This window comes from Lithobates pipiens, unplaced genomic scaffold (assembly GCF_037356315.1).
Source record: "Lithobates pipiens isolate NorthernLeopardFrog02 unplaced genomic scaffold, aLitPip1_a1.2 Scaffold_10, whole genome shotgun sequence".
In the NCBI taxonomy this organism is placed as follows: domain Eukaryota; kingdom Metazoa; phylum Chordata; class Amphibia; order Anura; family Ranidae; genus Lithobates; species Lithobates pipiens.
The window spans coordinates 175,567,186-175,590,035 of NW_027507686.1; the positions used below are offsets into that span (position 1 = coordinate 175,567,186).

Here is a 22,850-nt window from a genome sequence, read left to right on the forward strand (position 1 = left end):
TCTGCTCCATGGCTTGTCCACACCAAAGTTCGTATTCAGTGATAGAAAGAGGGGGGTCAGATGAAGACCGTAACGACTTTAGAAAATGGTAAATTTGATTGAATCGGAATCTTTCAGTAACGGGCAGGTGATGCTTTTTAATATAGTGATTCAAAGAGAAAGGACCAGAGGGAGAAATAAAGTGGCCAATCCTATATAAACCTTTATCTAGCCACCAACGGAAGGCCCTAATATCCTGCCCCGGAAGGAAGAGTGGATTCCTAAAAATGTGGGAGAGTGGTTTCCAGTGTGAAGTGATATTATGATTATTTTTCAAAGAGTCCCAAAGTGCTATGGAGTGGGAAAGGGTAGGTGCCATCACTGCTGGTCTGGACTTAGGTGTGCTCCAGAGGAGGTAATCTAAAGTATGATTAGGAACCGCCTGTCTCTCCATGTGTACCCAATCTGGCACAGAAGTTTTAAAGTAAATAGTAGATAATTGTGAAAGCTGCGCCGCTTGATAGTATGCGAGGATGTTTGGGACCCCTAGACCCCCTTGTTTTTTATGGCGGAAAAGCGTATTTTTTGAGATTCTGTGACCCTTGGATCCCCAAATAAATTTCAGGATTCTAGACTGAAAACTACGAATGCGGTCCTTAGGGACAGGGATAGGTAACGACCGAAAGAGATACAATATCCTTGGAAGAAGCGTCATTTTAACTGAATTGACTCTTCCCAGCCAGGATAACTTAAGGGTATCCCAGAAGGCCAGATCTTCCTCCAACTTTCGGAATGTCTGTGGAAAATTAGCTGAGTACAATTTGTCAATGGAAGCCGTAAGGTATATCCCTAAATAAGGGAGGTTCGATTCCGACCAATCAAAGCGGAAAGAATGTTTAAGGTGAGAAACTAGAGTAGGTGGTAGGTTGACATTAAGCACTAAGGACTTGGCATAGTTGACCCTTAACCCAGAGATATCACCAAAATCTTTAAGGAGTTTGCATATCACAGGGAGCGAGGTGGTCGGAGAGGAAATGAATAGTAAAACATCATCAGCAAATAAAGCACACTTGTGAGTTTTTGGTCCACAGCTTATACCCTTAATATCAGGGTTCGCTCTAATTGATATGGCTAATGTTTCAATGATCATGGCGAAAATCAATGGAGACAAGGGGCATCCCTGTCTTGTGCCCCTGAGGATCGAGAAGGGGTTCGAGAAATATCCCTGCATCTTTATTCGAGCCTCTGGAGTCGAGTAAAGTGCGTGGATGATGTTCAAAAAAGAATGTCCAAAACCCCACTTTTCAAGAGTGGGGAACAGGAACGACCAGGAAACTGAGTCAAACGCCTTCATTAGATCCAGTGATAGGAGACAACCCTGTTGAGAAGGACCCCCGTCCCACTGGGACTGCATCAGTGAGATTATGTCCACGGCCCTCCTTATTTGATCTGGGCCTTGTCTCCCCGGGATAAAGCCCACTTGGTCAGCATGTATATAAAGGCTAATGAATTTAGAGAGACGATTCGCCAAGAGCTTAGTTAAGATTTTAAGATCGTTGTTGATCAAAGATATGGGTCTATAATTAGAAACGCAACTGGGGTCCTTCCCAGGTTTGGGAATAACCGTGACAAAAGCTGAATTTAGGGCTTTATCCAAGGGAGAGCCAGATCTGAGGTGATTAAAGAAGCGTGCTAGATATGGGGCAAGGGTTTGCGAGAAGTGTTTATAGTAAGGCACCGAGAATCCGTCTGGCCCTGGTGCCGAAGTTGACTTAAGGTCCTTAATGACCCCTTCTATTTCTTCTGCAGAAATTGGAGCTTCCAAATCGTCCCTGTGGTGATCCTTCAATGTGGGGATTTGAATAGACTGTAAGAAAGAATGAATGGCGTCGGAATGCGAGCCACTATCTGCCTTGCCATAGAGGGATAGATAAAAATCATGAAATGCATCCAAAATTTTAGGGGGATTCTGGGTTAGTGAACCATCCTTCATTCGGATTTTGGGAAGTGAAAACATTTTGGTTTTAGGGGTAAGACGTTTAGCCAGACGGGTACCAATACTATTATTATGTTGGTAATGGCGACCTCCCTCCCATCTGAGTTCTTTTTCAGCCACCGCAGTAAGTGCAAGATTTAAAGCGTTACGGGCTACTTCCATCCTATTTAACGAGAGTTGTGTTGGGTTAGCTTTATGACTTCTGCTAAGGGAAGAAAATTCCCTTTCAAGATTGTGAATTTCTGTTTTACGAGCCTTGCGTAACCTAGAAGAAATTTGGATGAGGACTCCCCTTATGGTGGCCTTATGAGCTGCCCATAGCATTGAGGGGGAAATGTCTGCCACATCATTTAGACGGAAGTAGTCTTGGATATGTTGTTCTATTTCCGTAACATGTACAGGGTTGCTGAGAATGGAGGCATTTAAGCGCCAATGAAACTCTGAACGAGGGATCGAGCCTCCCTGAATGGAGAGCAGGACCATGGAATGGTCCGAGTAAGCAGAGTCCCTGATGTAAGACCGACTCACTAGTGGGATATGTTGTTGGAGGATAAAGAAATGATCAATTCTTGCAAAAGTTTGGTGAGGACTAGAGTAGTGAGTATAATCCCGAACCTTGGGATTAAGCTCCCTCCAGGCATCGATCAGACCATAGTGATATAATTGTCTGGCTACCTTAAGGCTCTGCTTAGTCGGACGAACCCTATCCCTTCCGTGGGGTCGTGATTTGTCCACCCCAGAGTCAAAGGCTAAATTAGAATCACCACCGAAAACAACTATTCCTTCCGTTAGTGGAGATAAGGTGCTAAGCATGGATTGGAAAAACTTTGCTTGCCCCTTGTTGGGAGCATAATATGAAATAAGAGAGTAAATTTGATCATCGATAACAATTTTAAGAAGAAGAAATCTACCCTCTGGGTCTTTAAATTCGGAAATTAGAGAAAATTGTACCCTTCCGGAAAAGAAGAGGCCAACTCCCTTGGTTTTGTTGTCAGAATTAGCTAAGTAAAATTTGGGGAATTTTGCGTGAATGAAAGAGGGTTGATAAGATATCGGGAAATGTGTTTCTTGAAGAAAGAGGATATCAATTTTTAGGGAGTGACAATGCTGGAAAATCTTTTTACGGTTGATTGGTGAATTAAGACCTTGCACATTGTGGGAGGCTAGTCGCAATATTGGTTTGTGGTGGGGAATGTTAGCCATGGAGCAGAAAGGTATAGAAGGTAGGGATACCCAAATGACCTACCTTCTCGCTTGTTACCAGCTGCAGACTGCGAAACGCCGGGGACAACCACCATGCTTTCCTAGGAACCATAAGGGAAAGAGAGACCGCTTCAGGGGCTATTTCATGGAGAGAAAGAAGGAAAAAGAAGAAAATGAAACAGACAATAAAAAAAAAATAAACAGACACAATTTTCCCTGGTGGGGGATAATATCGGCTCCTCCCACCGAAGGAAGTTGTCATTTCTATCCTCGCAACGGAGGAGACGTCCAGACTAGATGCAACAGGCCCCTCAGGGACTGTCCCACCCAGAAAGGAAAGAGTGCGCAGTAGGAACGTCCCAGCCCCCACAACACCCTTTGAAAAACAATCAGTACAAAATCAGCAAAAAAAACTGAACACCTGTAGCAAAGCATAACTAAAAACTGTGATGTATGACTTGGACACCACTGAGGCGTTGTAAAGGTTGGAAAACGATATAAAACAATAAACTGAAGGTCCAGCAACCAAAGAACCTAACAAGGTTCAGACTCCATAAAAAGAGATGAAAAAACCACATGGAGTCCCATATAAAAAGAAAATTTTTGAGCCAAAAATAGGACTATGTCCTTATCAAGGAGGAAGACCGTCTTTCGCTTTCTTGTGTTTGGGGGAGATCCAGAGAGAGGTGAGAGGGCTGGAGGGTGGCGGGCGTTTGGCCATCCCAGAAGAGGCAGTCTGCATGGGGGACGGTGGATCCACCTGGAGGAGGCCTAGCTTGCGGAGCAGCAGTTCTCCTTCATGGAATGAGGTGAAGCGGTGAGGTTTTCCGTTAAAATCAAATTTCAAGCCGAATGGGAATAACCACCAGTACTTAATGTTCTTCTGAGTCAGGATCGTCAGCAATGGTTTGAGTGATCGCCTTTTTTGGATAGTAAAGGGAGAAATGTCAGCATATAATTGAATTTGGTGACCCAGAATTTGTAGTTGGGGTGATGACCGAGCTCTCTTCATCACCTCTTCCTTGACGCTGTAGTAGTGCGGTTTAACCACTATATCGCGTGGGAGCCCATCTTGGCGAGTGGGGCCCAATGCTCTATGAGCGCGATCCAGCTCTAATCGGTGTGATCTGATATCAGGGATTAGGGTCTTAATGAGTGAATGAACAGCTTCTTGTACGTCTGTTACCGATTCAGGGAGCCCCCTGATGCGGAAATTAAGTCTGCGGGATCTATTTTCCAAATCGTCGATTTTGGCGTAAGCCCCCTCAAGTTGATCGTGAAGTTCCTGGAAACGATCGGAATTCTGGTTCACTCGATCGATCGTGGCATCCATCTTAAGTTCAATACTTTCAATGCGGGAGCCTAGCATGTGGAGATCAGATTTAATATCAGAGGTAATTCTTGAAGCCGTTTGCGCTAGTCCCTTATCAAGTAGCTCTGCAAATTTGGAGAACATAGCAGCCATGTCCTGTGACTGAGGGGACTGGGATGGCTGAGGTATGAGCTGTGCTGCATTTAAAAAACCATCTGTATGTGGTGATCTGTGTTCCCCTTCAGAAGCTAGGATAGGAAAGTCTTCTAGTGTGTGCTGGATGAGCGATATTGTGGAGGCAGGGGACTGTGGACATCTCTGGGGCTGTTGTGGGAGGCCCCCTCCACATACCTCTGCATGAAGTATGTCCCTCCAGGGAGAAGAGCCTGTCACTCCAGTGAGGGCCTCGTGAGGCGGCTGCTCCGCCGCCATCTTAGCTATTTCGGCCGCTCCGGGGAGGACAGCGAGACGGGTGTTCAGCCCTCTCCTCGCTTTCCCTTTAGGCATCCGCTAGTACCCTGGTGTCGGTGGGAACCTCCGCCGTTCGTTTCGCCGCGTTATTCGGCGGCGTTCAGCTGCTGGGCGAGCGGAAGGGCTGGGACGTTGCGGAGCCCTGTGTTCAGGCGGCCATCACAGGGCGCCGCGCATGCGCACTCCCCTTTCTGGTTTTATTTATACCATATTGATGGGGATTGGGGGTGTAGGAATGGAAACCAAGGTAGGCAAAATATAAGCTGATTAAACTTCAGCTTGAACAATTTTAATGAAAGATACATTTTATGGGTTTAGGCTTGACGTGTGACACCCATATCCCTTATATGACCAGACCACTTTTTGCGATTCGACACTGCGTTGCTTTAACTGACAATTGCGCGGTCGTGCCACGTTGCTCCCAAACAAAATTGACGTTCTTTTTTCCCCACAAATAGAGCTTTCTTTTGGTGGTATTTGATCACCCCTGCGGTTTTTATTTTTTTGCGTTATAAGCAAGAAAAAAGCGACAATTTTGAAAAAAAAATCATTATGACAATATTAGACTTGTCACCAACATCATACAAGATGCCAATCTTCATTCTAAACCAGTTTGTCTCCTCAGTCTAGATATTCATAAGGCTTTTGACAGTGTCAATTGGTCCTACCTTAATCTTCTTCTTCCCAAATTCGGAATCCCTGACAAATTTCTACATGGCTTTAACGCCCTCTACCACTCCCCACACACCAGAATCAAAATACCTGGTATAAACTCCAAATTTTTCCCTCTTAGTAGAGGCACTAGACAAGGCTGCCCTTTATCCCCCCTCCTATTCGCCTTAGCCATAGAACCCCTTGCCCAAGCCTTAAGAAATAACATCAACATTAAAGGATACGCCAAAGGTCCCCATGACTTTAAGTTGAGTTTATACGCCGATGATGCCCTATTATTTCTGTCTGACCCTCTCATTTCTATACCTAATCTTCTCTCTGAACTAAAGGATTTTCAAAAGCTCTCGGGTTTAAGTATTAACATCAGCAAATGTTCAGCCCTTCCCATCAACATCCCCCAAAACATACTACATCTCCTACAACTAAACGTCCCATTCACTTGGACCACAAGCTCATTTAGATATCTCGGTATCCATATCTCCCCCTCTTTCAAATCCCTTTATAAGGAGAACTACCCCCCTTTATTTTCCCACATTAGCTCCCTACTCAATAAATGGTCCTCCTACCATATCTCCTTTCTGGGCAGAATCTGTGCCATTAAGATGTCCATAGTCCCTAAACTTTTATACTATTTTAGAGCCCTCCCCATAAACGTTCCCAAAACTAGAATTCAATCACTCCAAAGAGAATTAAACAAATTTATATGGGCAAATAAAAAACCTAGATGTAGCAACTCCCTCATGCACAGACCGCAGGGCCTTGGCGGTCTAGGTCTTCCAAACATCTGGCAATACTTCCTCGCTGCCAAGCTCTCACAAATTTCCCAATGGCATGCCCCTACACATAATATCCCATGGAAAACTTTTGAATCATCTTCAATCCTTCCTCTATACCTACAAGGCCTTTTATGGTCCGATCAAAGTAACTTTCGTATCTTAAACAAAGCTAACATGATAGTTGCTCAACTTTTCCAAATTTGGGCAAAGATCAAAGTTCCATTTAACCTTGCCTCTACCACATCCCCACTAACCTCATACTTGGGTGATATGAGATTTTCACAATCAAATGATGTTCATAATCAATATGCTCTATGGTCCAATAACAAACTCTCCACATTGGGCTCCTTTATCTTTAAATCATCCTTCCCGACATTCAACACACTTCAAATTAAATATGACCTACCCCCTACGGAACTTACACATTATAACCAAATAAAACAATTCTTTGCCCTTCACTACACCTTACAATCCCTTTCTTCAGAGACACTCTTTGAACATATCTGCTTGCATTCCTCACGAGACAGAGGTCTCATCTCACAACTCTATAACCTTTTAAACTCCTCTTCTACCCCGGAAAAATCCGCCCCAATGCTACACTAGGAGGAGGAACTTAACTGTTCTTACACCCCAGAACTTTGGAACGAGATGATTGACAATCTCCGGAAAAGCAATAAAGCGATTGCCTTTAGAGAAACCCCTCTTAAGCTATTCTCAAGATGGTATATGACCCCTACCAAAATTCACTCCTTTTATCCCGAAACATCCCCTAACTGCTTCAGGGGATGCACAGAACCAGGCACATTTGCTCATATTTTTTGGAGTTGCCGTCATCTCAAACCCATCTGGCAAGCAGCTATCACCAGATTTGAACTATCCTCAAAACACAAAATCTCCCTCACACCACAAATATGCATATTGTACGCCAATGTCCCAAACATACCTGCTCCTTGCACTAGACTGCTTCACTCTCTTATTAGCTCGATACAATGGATGATTGCTCTAAATTGGAGAACTAGTTCCCTTCCTTGGCGCAAGTTTTGAACCGTATGGAAATGCTCAAGTTATCAGAAAGGATTCACCACACCTTACATGATAGTATGCACATTTTCAACAACAAATGGATATACTGGTCCTTACCTTGATCATACTCTTGTATTCCCACCCGAATCCACCCTTCCCTCTCTAGGATACGTCCATAAAATCGTAATTTTATTATCTGTATCACTTTACCCACCTCTGCTAAGATTTGTACCACCCGCTCTTTGTGTAAATTCCAGTTTGTATTGTCACTAACTTTTTTTTTCTCTATCTACTGAGAAACATTATTGTATGCATTTTATTTGTACTTTCTAACTGACAAATAAAGCTTTTGTAAACAAAAAAAGAAAAAAAATCATTATTTTTTACTCTTTGCTATAATAAATATCCCCAAAAATATATATATATAAAAAAAAAATGTCCTCAGTTTAAGCATACACATTCTTCTACATATTTTTGGGAAAAAAATCACAATAAGCGATTATTGATTGGTGTGCACACAAGTTGTAGTGTTTACAAACTAGGGGATAGTTTTATGGCATTTTTATTAATATAGGTTTTTTTTTCAAGATCAGTGATTTTTTATCATGACTGCAACATTATAGAGGACACATCGGACATTTTTGACACATTTGTGGGACCATTGTCATTTATACAGCAATCAGTGCCATACAAATATACTGATTCCTGTGTAAATGACACTGTCGGTGAAGGGGTTAACCAGGAGGTGGCAGTGTAGGGGTTAAGTGTGTCCTAGGGGCGTGTTGCTAACTGTGGGGGGGCGTGGTTGTGTTGTGCACATCACTGATCTCTGCTACAATCACAGGGAGCAGAGACCAGTGTCACTTGTTGCTAGGCAGAATGGGGAGATGCTTGTTTACTATAGCATCTCCCGGTTGTTCCTCTCCAAGAGGCGATTGCGGGTATCCCTGCGCCGATCGAGTCTGTGGGACCTGTGACCGGACTCACAGAGCTTCCTACGGGCGCGAGAGCATGCCCCCGCCGCCTTAATGGGCAATATACAGGTACGTGATTCTGCCTGAACGTACCCTCCTGCCAAGGTATATCAGCGTGAGGCATTCGGGAAGCGGTTAAAGTGATTGTAAACCCTGTTACATCACTTTTACCTACAGGTAGACCTATAAAAAGGCTTACTTGTAGGTACCGTGAATATCTCCTAAACTTGCACAGTTTAGGAGATATTCACTGCACTGAAGAAACCTGCCCACTTGTGCCATTTCTTTAGTAGCCATGCCATGACCGGCGGCTCCCATGTGCATGCATGGAAGTGACGTTATCGCGGCTCCGGCCAATCACAGCTCCGGAGCCCACTAACCCAGAAACAATTCAGGGAAACTTGTCACCTGCCACATCGGTGTACAGGGACTGCTGCAACAGCTTCAATCTAAGGTAGGTATTTCATAATGAGCTAGTATGTAATGCATACTAGCTCATTATGCCTTTGTCTTGCAGGTTTTTTATTTTGTTATTTTTTTTTTGTTTTTCTGAGTTTACAACCACTTTATTTATGTTACATATTTAATTTGCCACAGACCATCATAAATACATTGTTAATAATGTTTGGGAACTATTCCACACGGTCAAGTGTTGATAATAATTGATTCATGGGTAGGCATGCCTGAATTAAACAGCTCCATTCTATGCTAATCTATCAGTGAAACTTCTCCAGTTGGGAAGGATCAAATATATGAATGGCGTTAAAGTGGGACAACCAAAGGGATTTTCATATTTCAGATCTATATTATCGAGTTAGTTATCATTGACCTTCAATAGTGGTGGAAATGTTGTATGGAAAGCTGTTTTCTACACTGGCAAGTATGTATGGTTATTTGACTGCAAAGAGGAGGGAAGCACTGTCTCAGTGTAGACATTTAAGTTGTTTAGTATACATTTGGCACAGTTACCCGGACAATGAAGAATTATTATACCAAAGAAAATTGGTTAAACTTACAAAGGCTTTTTCAGCGTTACTTTTTTTACACTGTATTTTCAAAATAACAAATACAACGATTTATATGTTGGATTTATAATTTGGTATTTTTTTTAGTATCATATTTTTGGTGTTTTTTTTTTTAAAGGGCTCTGCAAAATAACTTTTTTTTTTTGTTTGTTGTTTTAATCGCTAGGCACTGTGCAGGATGACTACACAGAACAGGGCTGTGTCCCAGTTAGTGAATGCCATTGTATATATCAAGAACGTCTATATCGCCCAGGAGAAATGATAACAAATGACTGTAACACATGGTAAGAGTTTCCCAATCAATATAATTAAATATAATTAAATATAATTAAATATAATTAGAGCAGATTTGTTAGTGCTTGTCCACACTGTGTGAGGTGACCTGCATTTTTCTGCACTGAAAAAATAAAGGTCGTTGCTAGGGCACACAGAATGCCATTTCAGTTCTATGTGCCCCGTTCACATCACAATACTGGTGTGATGCGCGGTGAGCTGCAGTAAAATGCAGCATGTCTGCATTTTTTTTTACAGAGCACTGAGCGTTGTTGCAGATCACGCACAGCAGCACAATGCAAGACGCTGCTGTTCAGTGACATGAATGAAGTGACACTCCAAAAAAATGCTGCTTAAAAAAACAAAAGCAAGTAAGCAGTATGATGCTATGAATCATGTATCACATTGCTCTCTGCCGGACACAGAGCTTGCATTAGCCCACAAGGTAAAACGCTGCGTTTTTCCATGCAGGCTACTGTGGACCTAGCCTATAACCAGTGTGCAGAATCTTTTTCATTCATCAAATTTATTGTCTTTATAATAGCATCTTTATTTTTGGGGACTTTGGTATATTTATGTATAAAATGTATACATATTAAACCGGTATAGTTTTTTAGCTGGGCTGTGGGGTAGTGTGGCGGGGGATAAACTCACTTGCTGCCTGGCTTATCAGTGCCCTTACACACACTGACCTACCTGCCTGACACATACACTGACCTACCTACCTGACACACACTAACCTATGTACCTGACGTATGCTGACCTACCTACCTGACATACACTGACCTACCTTACACATACACTGACTTACCTGACACATACACTGACCTACCTTCCTGACATACACACTGACCTACCTACCTGACATACACTGTCCTATTTATCTGACATACACTGACCTACCTGACATGCACTGACCTAACTGACCTACCTGACCAGGAGACAGACCTCACATGTCCTGCAGCAGCAGCTCAGCTCAGCCGTGGTGTCTGAGGCAGCCAGAGAAGAGGAGGAGATCCGCCCGCCTGAGCACCGAAAGGGAATCGATGTGGTGTGGTGGCTGTATTGTAATTCCCACCTTCTGGAGCCTGCAGCACCTATGACGGACGTCTCATGGCTCCACCATTGGAACAGTGGGATGTCCCTCATAGGCGCTGCAGGCTCCAGAAGGTGGGACCTGCCAAGTGACTCGGCCGTACTCGGCCACACTCGGCGGCACTTGGAATCAGATTGGTCCCCACTCAGCGGCAGGCGGCGGCACTCAGGGGTAATAATAGAACAGTGCCCACCCGAGACCCAGGGCTTTTTTGGGTCCCACTCCGGGCTTCAGCCACTGTTTGCCCCCCCTGCTGACACCACTGATAAAGGACCTCACCATTCCCAAGCTACAAATACTGTCCTCCATTGTGGAGACATATTGGATGCCTTCAGCTGCCATTGTGCTTTTGCTGGGCATCTAGTGTGTCTCTGTGCCTTTAAGGAGAATTGAGCTCCCTCCAGGCAGAGTTAGGACTGCAGTATACAGAGGAGCTTTGTCGTGGGCACTGTGGCTTACACATATATTTGCAAATGTGGGCAACAAAACCCTCTGTTTTTAATGTGAATTGGAAAATTTGTGATTGTTTGTGATGTCCTCCTTTGTGGGCCAGGTCTCTGGAGTCCATTCCTGCTGCATACAGGCACTATATGAAGAGACAGATTTTACCATGTTTAAAAATCTGTATTGAGAAAAACAATGCACATCGGATTACAGTCCACACCTAGAAGAACCCCCCCCCCTCCCACCACACTAACAAGGGTCACCTGACCAGTTAGGTGCAATGCATTAAAGTGTGGGCCTTCTAGGTGGGGATTTCAGTGTACATAGTTTTGCTTAGTAAAGATTTTTGAAGAAAGTGAGCAACCTTCCTCTCTTCACAAATCCAGTGTGGTCCATTTTGAACAAAAAAGGATTTGTTATACAAACTTATACTGGCATTAGCTTGGCCCCTTTCACACAGGCAATCCAATCAGGTCTGCCTGTCAGTTTTTCAGGTGGACCTGATCAGAAGGTCCATGCATTCCTATGGACAGGCAGATGTAAACGGACCTTTGTCCGTTTAAACTGGCCTACCTCTGGGTATGATCCGGTCCGCTATAACAAAAGCGAAAGAGCACCCATCCTCTTTGGTTTAGGTAAATCGGATTGGAGGGTAATTGGTTTTATATGGACAGCGCAGTCTGTTTACTCCTGGCTGCTCAAAGAGCAGAGCGTGTCATCTGCCCATTGTGCTCCGATCAGCAGGGGATCTGATCCCCTGATCATCTGAACAGAATTTGCCCCATGCAAAAGGGCCTTTTGTCAATGATAAGCTGATCTCCACTCATAGTAGCTGATCTCCACTCATAGAATAACTTATCTCTACATATTATGACTACTCAAGTATTTCTGTTACAGCCACTGTATATCCGGAATATGGAACTGCACAGACCATGCTTGTCCCGGACCTTGTTCTATTGAAGGAGGAGCCCATATCACCACCTTTGATGGGAAGTCCTATACCTTCCATGGAAACTGCTATTATGTGCTGTCCAAGGCAAGTGAAATTTTCATTGCTCTTTAGTGTATAGATTGATAAGAAAGAACATTAAGAAATGATAAAGCTGTCTGAAACAATTGGCAGCAATTACAGTATGAGACAATTTGGCTTCTAAAACTTGCTGTTTATAACAGGGGACATTTTGTATAGCTATGGCATTAAGTATTTTTACACATGGAATAGATATTCAAAGTCAATGTAAGCCGGCCTAACTGAAACATTTTGGGTCCATGGACATTAGGATGAAAAAATGTCAGAAACTCTGGCAGAGAAAAAAGGATAACAAATGCTCATAGTGGCTCAAATTGCACAAGAGTTTATAAGGGTTTTTTTCCCAAAACATTAGACTCTGCTAATTTTTTACTATAATCTATGTACTTTGAAAACACAGCATTCTCCTAAACCTGCAGCTGGTGCTTACATGCTAAGGTCCCACTGAGGTGCTAAGGGTTCCCACTTAGGTGCAGAGGGTTTCCTGCTTGGTTGCTAAGGAATTCCTACTATGTTGCTAGGGGTTCCTGCTGAGAGCTCCTGCTTGTTCCACCCTTACCTTTGTTTGCTCATTACTCAAAGACCAGTCCAGGGTATTTGGGTTTTGTATTTTGTTTGGAATTTGGATGGGAGAAAAGATGAGCGGGAGACTCCAACTAGAACTATTCACAATAGACAAGGAACTCTCACTTGGCCTCAACAAATTATCTGAGGAAGCAGACACACTGCTTTTGACCATACAGCCACATGTATGGAAGGGTTAAGTCTTCTTCCTCTCACTAGCAACAGACTTGATGCATTAAATTATCTTCAGGACGCTCTCTAGCATCCCCTTTACTGACACCAGTCCACTGAAGAGCCAAGGCTCTCATGTATAGGTAAAAAAACATTGAGCCTTTAGAACCACTTTAACAACCTAGAGTGGAGCAGTATAGTTTCTCAGCAGCAATTCTTTTTCAGGGCATATTATTTATATATATTTTCTGATAGGGAGACAGTGGACCATACCTGTGCACTATGTGTTGAAATGGTCTCTGAATAAAACTAGCAGACAGTGACTGAGCACTGTCATTAATATTATAACAGGAAGCGTCTGAAGAAGGCTCATTATGGCAAAATCGCAAGATATTATTTTAAAGTGTAACTAAGGGCAAAACTTTTTTTGTTTTGAATAGAGTGGAGAGCAATTGGAACACTTGGGCAGCACAGTGGTGTAGTGGTTAGCATTCTCACCTAGCAGTAAGAAGGGTTGCTGGTTTGAATCCCAACCATGACACCACCTGCCTGGAGTTTGCATGTTCTCCCTGTGCCCGCATGGGTTTCCTCCCAGGTACTCCGGTTTCCTCCCACAATCCAAAGACATGCAGGTAGGTAAATTGGCCCTAGTATATGAATGGGGAACTTGGATTGTGGGCTCCTTGAGGGTAGGGACCAATGTGAGTGTGCAATGTTCCAGGATAGTTACAATTGTAGACACTCACTCAGGTCAATCTGGATGGACTGGTGTCTTTATTCAACCTAACAAACTATGAAACTTGTTGTCCTTGAATCCTTTACTGTTATCATCAAACGTAAAGAAAAATCCCAAATTTTGGGGTGACAAAAGACTAATAGAGTGGAAACGGGTACATTCATTCTGGTGACCCTGGTAACACATCCAAGAACTTTGGAAGGTTTTCCTTTCACTTCCTGTTTGAGTTATGGGACAGGAAGTGAAGGGAAATCTCAATGGGACACAAATGCCAAAAAAAAACCTGACAGGGGATATAACTCTCTCTTACTCTATCCAAAAAAATAAAAAAATTCAGTTACAAGTTAATGATAGCTACACATTTAAAGTGGAGTTCCACCCAAAAATCGAACTTCCGCTGATCAGAATTCCACACCCCCTCCAGTGTCACATTTGGCACCTTTCATGGGGGAGGGGGGAGCAGATACCTATATAATCCAGGTATTTGCTCCCTCTTCCGGGCACAGATCACTGCAGGCTCTGTGGTGATCTACGCCATGTCTGGCCCCTCCTCCACCCCCCGCTGTCTTCTGGGAGACACACAGGTCCCAGAAGACAGCAGGGACCAGTGAGGACGTGCAGCGTTACTTGCGCATGCACAGTAGGGAACCAGGCTGTGAAGCCGCAAGGCTTCACTTCCTGATTTGCTTACCAAAGATGACTGCGCCTCCACTCAAGAGCCGAGGAACAGATCTATTTCAGATGAGGACATTGCGGGTGCCCTGGACAGGTAAGTATCCATATTTTAAAAGTCAGCAGCTGCAGTATTTGTAGCTGCCGACTTAAAAAAAAAAAAGAATTCAGACGGAACTCCACTTTAACCCTTTAACGTTCTGCTCCACCGTTTGGTAGCGCACATTTTGAGTCATGCTAACTCATTGAAAATGTGGACTTTAAAGGGCTAAAGTGCATGTAAACCCTAATGAGCTCCTCCTCATTTACTAAGCTCTGGTGCAACTACACTTTGCAAAGTGCACAATCTATTTGACCTCAGTTAATAAATCCATAAGCCTGGATTCATACTGATGCAATTTTACAATGGGTTTGATGAGTTTAGAAACACACAGATTTGCAGGTCATATAAAAAGCATAGTATTCCATGGCTTTGTTTCACATCTAAGCATTGCGAATTTGGTGCGAGAAAAAAAAAAAGGTCCAGTGAGTGTTGACTGCGGGTGCGATGCAAATTCCTATGGTGCAGTGGAATTTTATCTTCATAGGCTTCAATTGAACTTGCAGTAAACATTGTAAACCATCATAAATAAAGTAGGCAGGACTGACACCACATTTTTAGGAATTCAGAGCTATGTTGTCATGTCAAAAAGGAAGGTAAGGGCACACTATATTTCTGGCACACCATTGGCTATTGTTTTTGTGCTTGCGACACATATAAAGGGATAAAACATAGGGGAAATGTGCAAGTATTTCAGAGATGTACTAAATATATATTTTATTTGCTCTGGACATATGCTTTTGAAAAAACCTAGAGAAGGAGGGTGGATCAGTCACACACTCATTCAGCTGTCTCTTTATTCCGTCCTATAAAGCCATTTTTATAGAAAGCTAAAATAGTAAATATGTAACGAGAGAAATCTAGAACTCCACATGCTCTAGTAAATCATAAATCTGGAATATTTATGTCCATTTGTTTCATAGGGAAAATAATTTGGGGTCAATAAAAGATAAATTTTAATTTTGTTTTTGCCATGATTCAATGTTCATACATCGTCAAGAGAAATTGAATTAGTTGTTACTAAAAAGATTGACAATATTAACTAAATGTGTTTCTTTTTTGTTGCAGGAATTTGAAAATAGCTCACATGTTATTTTAGGGGAGATTACTCGTATCAGTAGCTTGGAGACCATTCTCAAATCCATTATGGTGTTTATGGATGACCGGAAAAATGTGAGTATATCAGTTCATGTTTCTAACACTGACTAGTAATCAACCTGACTTAGTAAACTATAAAAAATCATCAACAACTGTATAATGATTTCAGCAAAATAATTTAGGCAAATCAAATGTATAAAGATATTTTCAGAAGAGCGTTTTCAAGATTACATTAAAGGGAAAAAAGCAAATCCCCAATTAATCGATTTAGGATGGATGTCTGTCAGTTGAAACACCATCTGACCCTTCATATCTATTACAGGTTAACTATACAAAATGAGAACCTATATTTTTGGTGGAAATGACCTTTAACCTTGACCCCCTTGTGACCTTACTAAGAAAAGTATCAATTCACCAAGATGAACATTCACCAAAATTATATTTTTGTTGTTTGAGGGCAATTCCATCTGATATCTTAAGATTCCATATTGCTACCTGTTTTTTTTTTTTTTTTTTAATCTAATCACCCCTAATTGTTTTGCGCCCTTCTTCCATATTTTCTAACAACATAGACATATAAATTTCACTTAAGATGTGAAATAAAAAAATAAATGTGACCACAATAATATCAAACTAGAGGGTCGATCATGAGCAAGGGAGACAAATTACAGACAGGTAGCAAACAGTTTATATAATACAGGACGACAACTTGAAGTGTAATATACTTAGTTAACTGTTTCAAGAGCACTCCGGTGGGTGAAACCTTCTACTTTCTACTGCTTCTTACCCAGATGAGTTTGAAGATTCCCTATATCTAGGTAGGATAACACAACCATCTTTAAATTTAAAGTGCAGGGGGTGGCTGGTGGGACGCTCGCCTACCCTCTTCGATCTTACACGATAATAAGTATAGTGGTGACAATCCTAGGGGCTATATACCTAAACAGTTATATTTTCAAGCTATGATTTTCTCAATAAGGCCTAATCACATATGGGTTGAGTTCAGTCAAATTTTAACACAGTTACCTAATCACACATGGTACACTAACCAATGTGATACTGATGTTGGCATAATATTCTCTTAATGCCTGGTATGCCGTGTTGGCCAAGATAGGTTTCTATCTTCAGTATTTTCAAAATGTATATTGTATTTTCTATCTGTTAAAACCAATAAATACTATTGAACGATAAACTTAAAGTGCAAATGAAAGCAAAACGATTTCTTTTGTTCTGGATAAAGTAGAGAGGGATTAGATTACCTTTCAGGTTCTATTGCTGTATGTGCCCCCATTCACTCTCTCTATTTGTCCTGTTTAACATTAACATTGAAAGTGAAAGTAAAAGAGAATCCCACATTTTGGGTTGCTTCCAGAAAAGTAGGGGAAATTTTCCAATAGGGACACTAGTTCTGGTGGCCTAGGGGTTCTGAAGGGATTCCCTTAATTTGCAGGGATTTCCTCTCACTTCCTGTTTTGGCTATGGAACAGGAAGTAAAGAGAAATCTCAGCAATGGGAAACAGATGGCAAAAAATAAGCCAACAGGAGTTATGACCCTCCATTAATCTATCCAAAATGATATAGAGTTCAATTTTAATTGTTGATAATAAGCTGTTCAGCCAACATTATGTTGATAAAAATGTTCATCCAAAACGTTGCTTAGCTCTGGATAGAGTGAGGAAGGGTTACTGCTATGGGTGCCTTTTGATCATATACATACAAGTACTTTTAATATCCTATTAAGCCCTGTCACATGATATATAAGCCTATATAAAGGGGTAGATATTGCCTTTACCTATGACCTCCTTGTTACCCTATTAAGCAAATATTCCTTCTCTGTTCTAGGTGGTGACTTTCAAGACTGATGGCACAGTGCTGCTGAACGATCAGAGGGTAACACTGCCTCAGGTCACAGGTAATATGACAAAACAATGTGCAGTATAATTCACAACTGTGTTAAGTGGTTGCAGAATTCTAAGCAATACCTGTTTATTGAGCTGCCAAAATAATCTATAACTCTGTTAAGCCAGAATTTTGATTCCTAAATATTTTTTAACTGCACAGCGAGGCTGGTTCCATGCTTATTTCCTGGCTTAGCAATGCAACTTTCTATGTTTTTTTTTTACAATCAGCCTCTTCTTTACTGGATAATGAATTAGCATCGTCGGCTCCATAAAGCTGGATGAGGAAATAGTAAAGCTGAGCCACAACCCTCCTAGTTGTGCAGTATGACAGAGTGGTGGAAAGCCTAAACCACCGATTAGTTTGGGTTCTTGCTCGGCTTTCATCTGAGCCCAAGTTTGCCCAAACCTGTTAGCTACCATTGGTGGGCAAATGAGCTGCGGGCAGGAGATTTCCTGGCCCGCAGCCTACATACACAAAAGGGTGAGGATGCTAGTGACACAATTGTCCTAATATGTACACATGCTAGGTTACTCTCATTGACCTAATAGGGCCACGTTAGGTCAGTGGTATCATGAGCATTCCTGCCCTTATGTATATGTGCAGCTATAGGACAGGGAATCTCCTGCTTGCAGCTTATTTGACCACCAATGAAAGCTAACTTCTGGGCTTGGACTAAACTCAGTTTGGACTAAACCCAAGCTCATCTCTATCATCTACCAGAGTAGATATTATACACCTCACAACATTTTAACCTCAGAATACCACACCTTCCTTTAGATCCTCCTCAGCTAAATTCTCTCAAGCCCTGATAAAGGGGAACTTTTGCAACCCCTAAAATGCTTTTAAACAAATATTTTAACCAACAGATTTACATTTGGTTCAACAACATTTAAAATCAGATAAAACAGTTGACATTTAAGCTTCAAATATACATTTTGATATTTTCCATGGAATTCCACTTCAATATGCAATATCCCATATTGATGTGAATGTAGAATCCCAGAATACTAATCCCAGAATACTAATCCCAGAATACATTTAACATAGGAATTCATACACATGTGCAAGACAAGCAGTGTAAAATTGTAGCCCAGTGGTTGAACTAAAAATGTGGCCAATTATTGGTATCTTTGTGTTTTTTTTGCAGCCACTTTTTCCATTTCTCAACCCACCGATTCTTACATCATTCTTAATGCTGCATTTGGCCTTCAGATGCAGATTCAGCTGCAACCCGTGATGCAGCTATACATCACTATGGATGAATCGTTCATTGGAAAACTACAAGGTTAGTTGAAGAGGACCTGTCACCTCAGTGACCATAATGCATGATATCTATACCTGACCGTACTGCGTGTTACAATATTTGTATACAAGTATGTGTATAACTGACATAATCTTTTCAAATATAAATATGTTTGTCTATTTGAGTGTGAACAACCAATTTATAAGCATTGAGAGTTTTCATTATTTCAGTGTCTCAGACTCTTGATTAGTTCTAAATGTCCTCTATTAACTGACAAAGCTACAGTTGTGTCATTTCACTCTCAGAGAGATATTATAGGACCAAGAACTATTAACACACCTGTAATAACAAAATGTAGATAATATTGGCAATAGCTACTGAATAAAATAAGGTAACATTTACTTTCAATCTGAAGTTTAGTTGTACCAAATATAGACTGACTGCTTCAGTATGCAATTAAATCTTTTCATGCAGGGGACTTTGCCAGTGGCCAATCACATAATAATCAGCTCTGTGGGAGGGAGGGGTTTGCCTAGAAAACTTTTTTTACTTCCTGGAAAGTTGCTTCAGTTAAGACAGGGGATCCGACTTGGAGGCAACTTCCATTGAAATCAATGGGTACAAGTTGCCTAGAAGTCGGATTGAAGTAGTACAGGAACCTTTTCTGAAGTCAGAGTGATTTCAGTAGTGTTCATTAAGACGGCTCTCATTCACTTACATTGAGTTTATCATGTTGCGTGACTTGAGGCAACTTGGGACGCCTTCAAGTTGGATCCAAAGTTGCCCCTGTGTTAATGGACTCTTACTGTGGGGTCTCTTGAGATACATAGTTTTATTTATACAACATGCAGAGTTGCAGTAACAGGAAGGTGTAAAATGGAGGTTATTAGTACGGAGTCTATTTGACTGCATATATTTCTCTGGCTTCAACTGGTTTTGAATTTATGAACATTAAAGTTACAGGTTTTGAGATGTAACGAAATATTGATATATGCTTGGATCTGTTTTTATAGGTCTTTGTGGAAACTTCAATTATATGGAAATAGATGATTTTCAGATATCAGGTGGTCTAGTTGAAGCCACAGCCTCAGCTTTTGCCAACACTTGGAAGACCAACGCCATGTGTCCTGATGTGTCAGACTGGCTGGATGATCCGTGCAGCCTTAGCATTGAGAACAGTAAGACATCATCTTTATCATGTTATCTCAGTTATGTTGCTATTCAATATCCATGCTGAAATGGTTTTAAATCAACTTCCTCATTGGAGACATAGTCCAAGCTGATAACCCAGGCATTCCCATAAAAGCATTAGAAGGACCACTACATTCAAAAGTAAAAAAAATTCTGGAATTGGGATTTCACATTCTCCCTCATTCCCAGATGCATCAGCTACAAAAGATGAAGAAGTGGCATGGAGGTGCTTTGCCTCTATACTAGAGGTTTTCATATAATATAAGTCAATGAAAATCAAGAACTGACATTTTTCAAAGGTGTTAGGACATAAAAATAATTTTCTGTACAGTTAGCAACTATCTACGTATACTAATGCTGTCGCCTGCTATTTTAACATTAAAACATTTCTTTTACTTTGTTACTTCATTTATTTCTCATTTACACAAATTAAGCACAGTGCTTCACTCTTTCCAGAAAAATATGCAGACCATTGGTGCTCTTTGCTGGAAGGTAACAAGTCTCCTTTCGCTAAATGCCATTCAACCATAAATCCAGCTGAATATGCAAAGGTGAGTGTTGCTTTGTATGTGGTCACATGTAATAACATATTATGACTTAGGAAGCACTTCTGTGCATGGGTTGTGCATACACTGCAACATTTCAAAGAGAAGAATGTGTACATCTTGCTCAGCACCTGTCACTGGTGGTCTATTGAGAGAGCCTTGAGGTTACTGGAAGGCTATGGCGACTCCCTAGTTTTAGCTTTTAGCTAATGGTCATCTGGAGGTTGAGAGCCCCTCCACTGCCTGGCTCAGTCTACTATTTTTTTTTAGTATATCAAAATATGTTTATTGAGAGAACACATGGTACAGAAGAGTAAAATAAAAAATCAGTAAAGCTTATCATTCCAGTACTGTACATTGTAAAGACATTTACAACTTACAGTTTGCAGATGTTAGTTACAGAGACTTATTGTATCTCCCACCTGTCATATACAACAAAACTCAACAGCAATTTTTTTTACCTTAAACCTTGGGTCTGTGTATCAGTGTCATGATACTCCATTAGCCCATCTGAGTGTCCTTGTGTATTGGTCAGCATCTGCAACTGTCCTCACATTTTCACCTTCCTACCTTTCAATAAGGCTATACTCAATAAAAAAATTCAACCCCAAATATATAACGGTCAGCACAAATAGGTATAACAATGCTATAACATGAGAACCTGAGAGCTATAGAAAGACAATGGCAACTCACACACCCCATCAATGTTCCTTGGAGTCACCCATGCCTATTCATCCCACAGTAAACTGTTCTAATCAGGACCAGCTCCCTGGGGGACATCCCAGGAGTGTCTAGCCATGGTCACCCCATATTTCTAATTTATGGAGCCGGCCCCTGTGTTGATAGATATATTTCTCTGGGAGAAGTATACCACCCATATGAGTCACCCACATTTTAATTGAGGAGGGGGGGGGGGGGGCGAAGACTTCCAGCCGAGGAGAATAACCTTCCTGACTTGAAATAGAGCCCTAGAGAAAGCCCTCCTTGTCAACTCCTCTGGGATGACCTCCTCTAGAATTCAAAGCAGACAGTGGATAGAATTCATAGGAACAGACACCTGGAAATTCCATTAAGTGTGGAGAGTACCTTGCTCCAGTAACGTTGGAGCCAAAAAAGATGGATACAATATTCTGATGTCAGTCTCCTACTTTAGTCCTTTGGCAGTCAGTATATCAGCACAATCAGTGGTGCTGTGGTTCATGTTCTCTGTGTCAGCAGGCAGTAAGTCTTTGAGCATGAAGTTAAGCAGGTTGGGCTGTCAGTGTAACTGACAAAGTAAAGTAAGTCTGCTTGGAGCAGCCATCTCTGTGCAGGACAGGGTGGTAAAAACTCAGTACAGACCAGTACATGCCTTGTAAAGCAGCAGTGTGTGCAAAAATCAGTACTGTGCTAGGTAAATCAGCACACTTTGAGGGACTTTTTAGGGTCTTTTTTTCATCTTTAGACTTATTATAAATGTTCACTAAAGCTTACCTAATATTAAATCCTGAACATATTAATAATTGTATTCTTTTGCATGATAATATATATTTCAGATCAATTTAAAGGCCATAATATTTAAATTGGTGAGATTTCGCCAAACCTTCTGTCAGGGTAGGACATGATGGGACATCTCTCCATTGGGGACACAGGAAACAAATACATTTTTTGTAGTGAGAAAGGGTTAGAACTTATGAAAATAATTTTATTTGTGTTTGTTTTTCTGTCCTGATGGTAAATATACCTCCTATTTCTTGCATGAGCATAAAAAAGAGAGGAAGGACAGTAAAATCTCCTCACTAGGTCCACAGACAGAAATAAAAACCTGACAATTCTAACTGTTACCCATTTAAGCCAAAGCTTAAAAATGGCAAGAGAAAGACTTTCATTTTATGGGTTAAATTAACATTATGGCTGAGGTTTATGGATTTAGCAAAAACTTAACATTAGCTTCCTGGCTCTTGTGGCAGCCTCTTTAGGATCCTTCTGAACCTTAGTACCTTTTTGATCCTCTTGACCATGAAACACATCCCATTCTTTATGCACAGCCGCTGCACCTCAGCTTTGTGTCATCCTTACAGCTTTCTAGCTGATCTGTCTCATGTGGACTCTCTCTCAGGCTCAGGTCTTGCTCCATCTCAACCTGAACACCATGGTGCATGGCAGCACCTCTCACGGCTCCCTTTACACACTAACCTCCTTGGGAGGGTGAAGCTCTGAGCTCTATCTCTGGCTCTCATATGAAACCAGCACACACTTGTGTCATAAGTGTTCTTGGTTCTTAGAAAATCTTGCGTAAACCACCAATTTAAACAGTGTCACGGGCTCACCCTGCTACATGTCTAGGGGAACTTGAGTTATTTTTATCGGACCAT

General features: G+C 41.5%; 1 protein-coding gene across 3 annotated transcripts in view; it reads left to right on the forward strand.

The window, feature by feature from the left end:
- Nucleotides 1–22,850, forward strand: part of LOC143935891 (mucin-5B-like) — a 163,805-nt gene that overhangs the window by 27,911 nt on the left and 113,044 nt on the right. For all 3 annotated transcript variants that reach the window (XM_077460067.1, XM_077460084.1, XM_077460076.1), the window contains exons 8-14: nucleotides 9,598–9,715; nucleotides 12,142–12,280; nucleotides 15,586–15,690; nucleotides 17,458–17,527; nucleotides 18,665–18,802; nucleotides 19,774–19,938; nucleotides 20,408–20,502. In XM_077460067.1, the coding sequence (XP_077316193.1) occupies nucleotides 9,598–9,715; nucleotides 12,142–12,280; nucleotides 15,586–15,690; nucleotides 17,458–17,527; nucleotides 18,665–18,802; nucleotides 19,774–19,938; nucleotides 20,408–20,502 (830 nt within the window). The remainder of the gene's footprint in view (nucleotides 1–9,597; nucleotides 9,716–12,141; nucleotides 12,281–15,585; nucleotides 15,691–17,457; nucleotides 17,528–18,664; nucleotides 18,803–19,773; nucleotides 19,939–20,407; nucleotides 20,503–22,850) is intronic.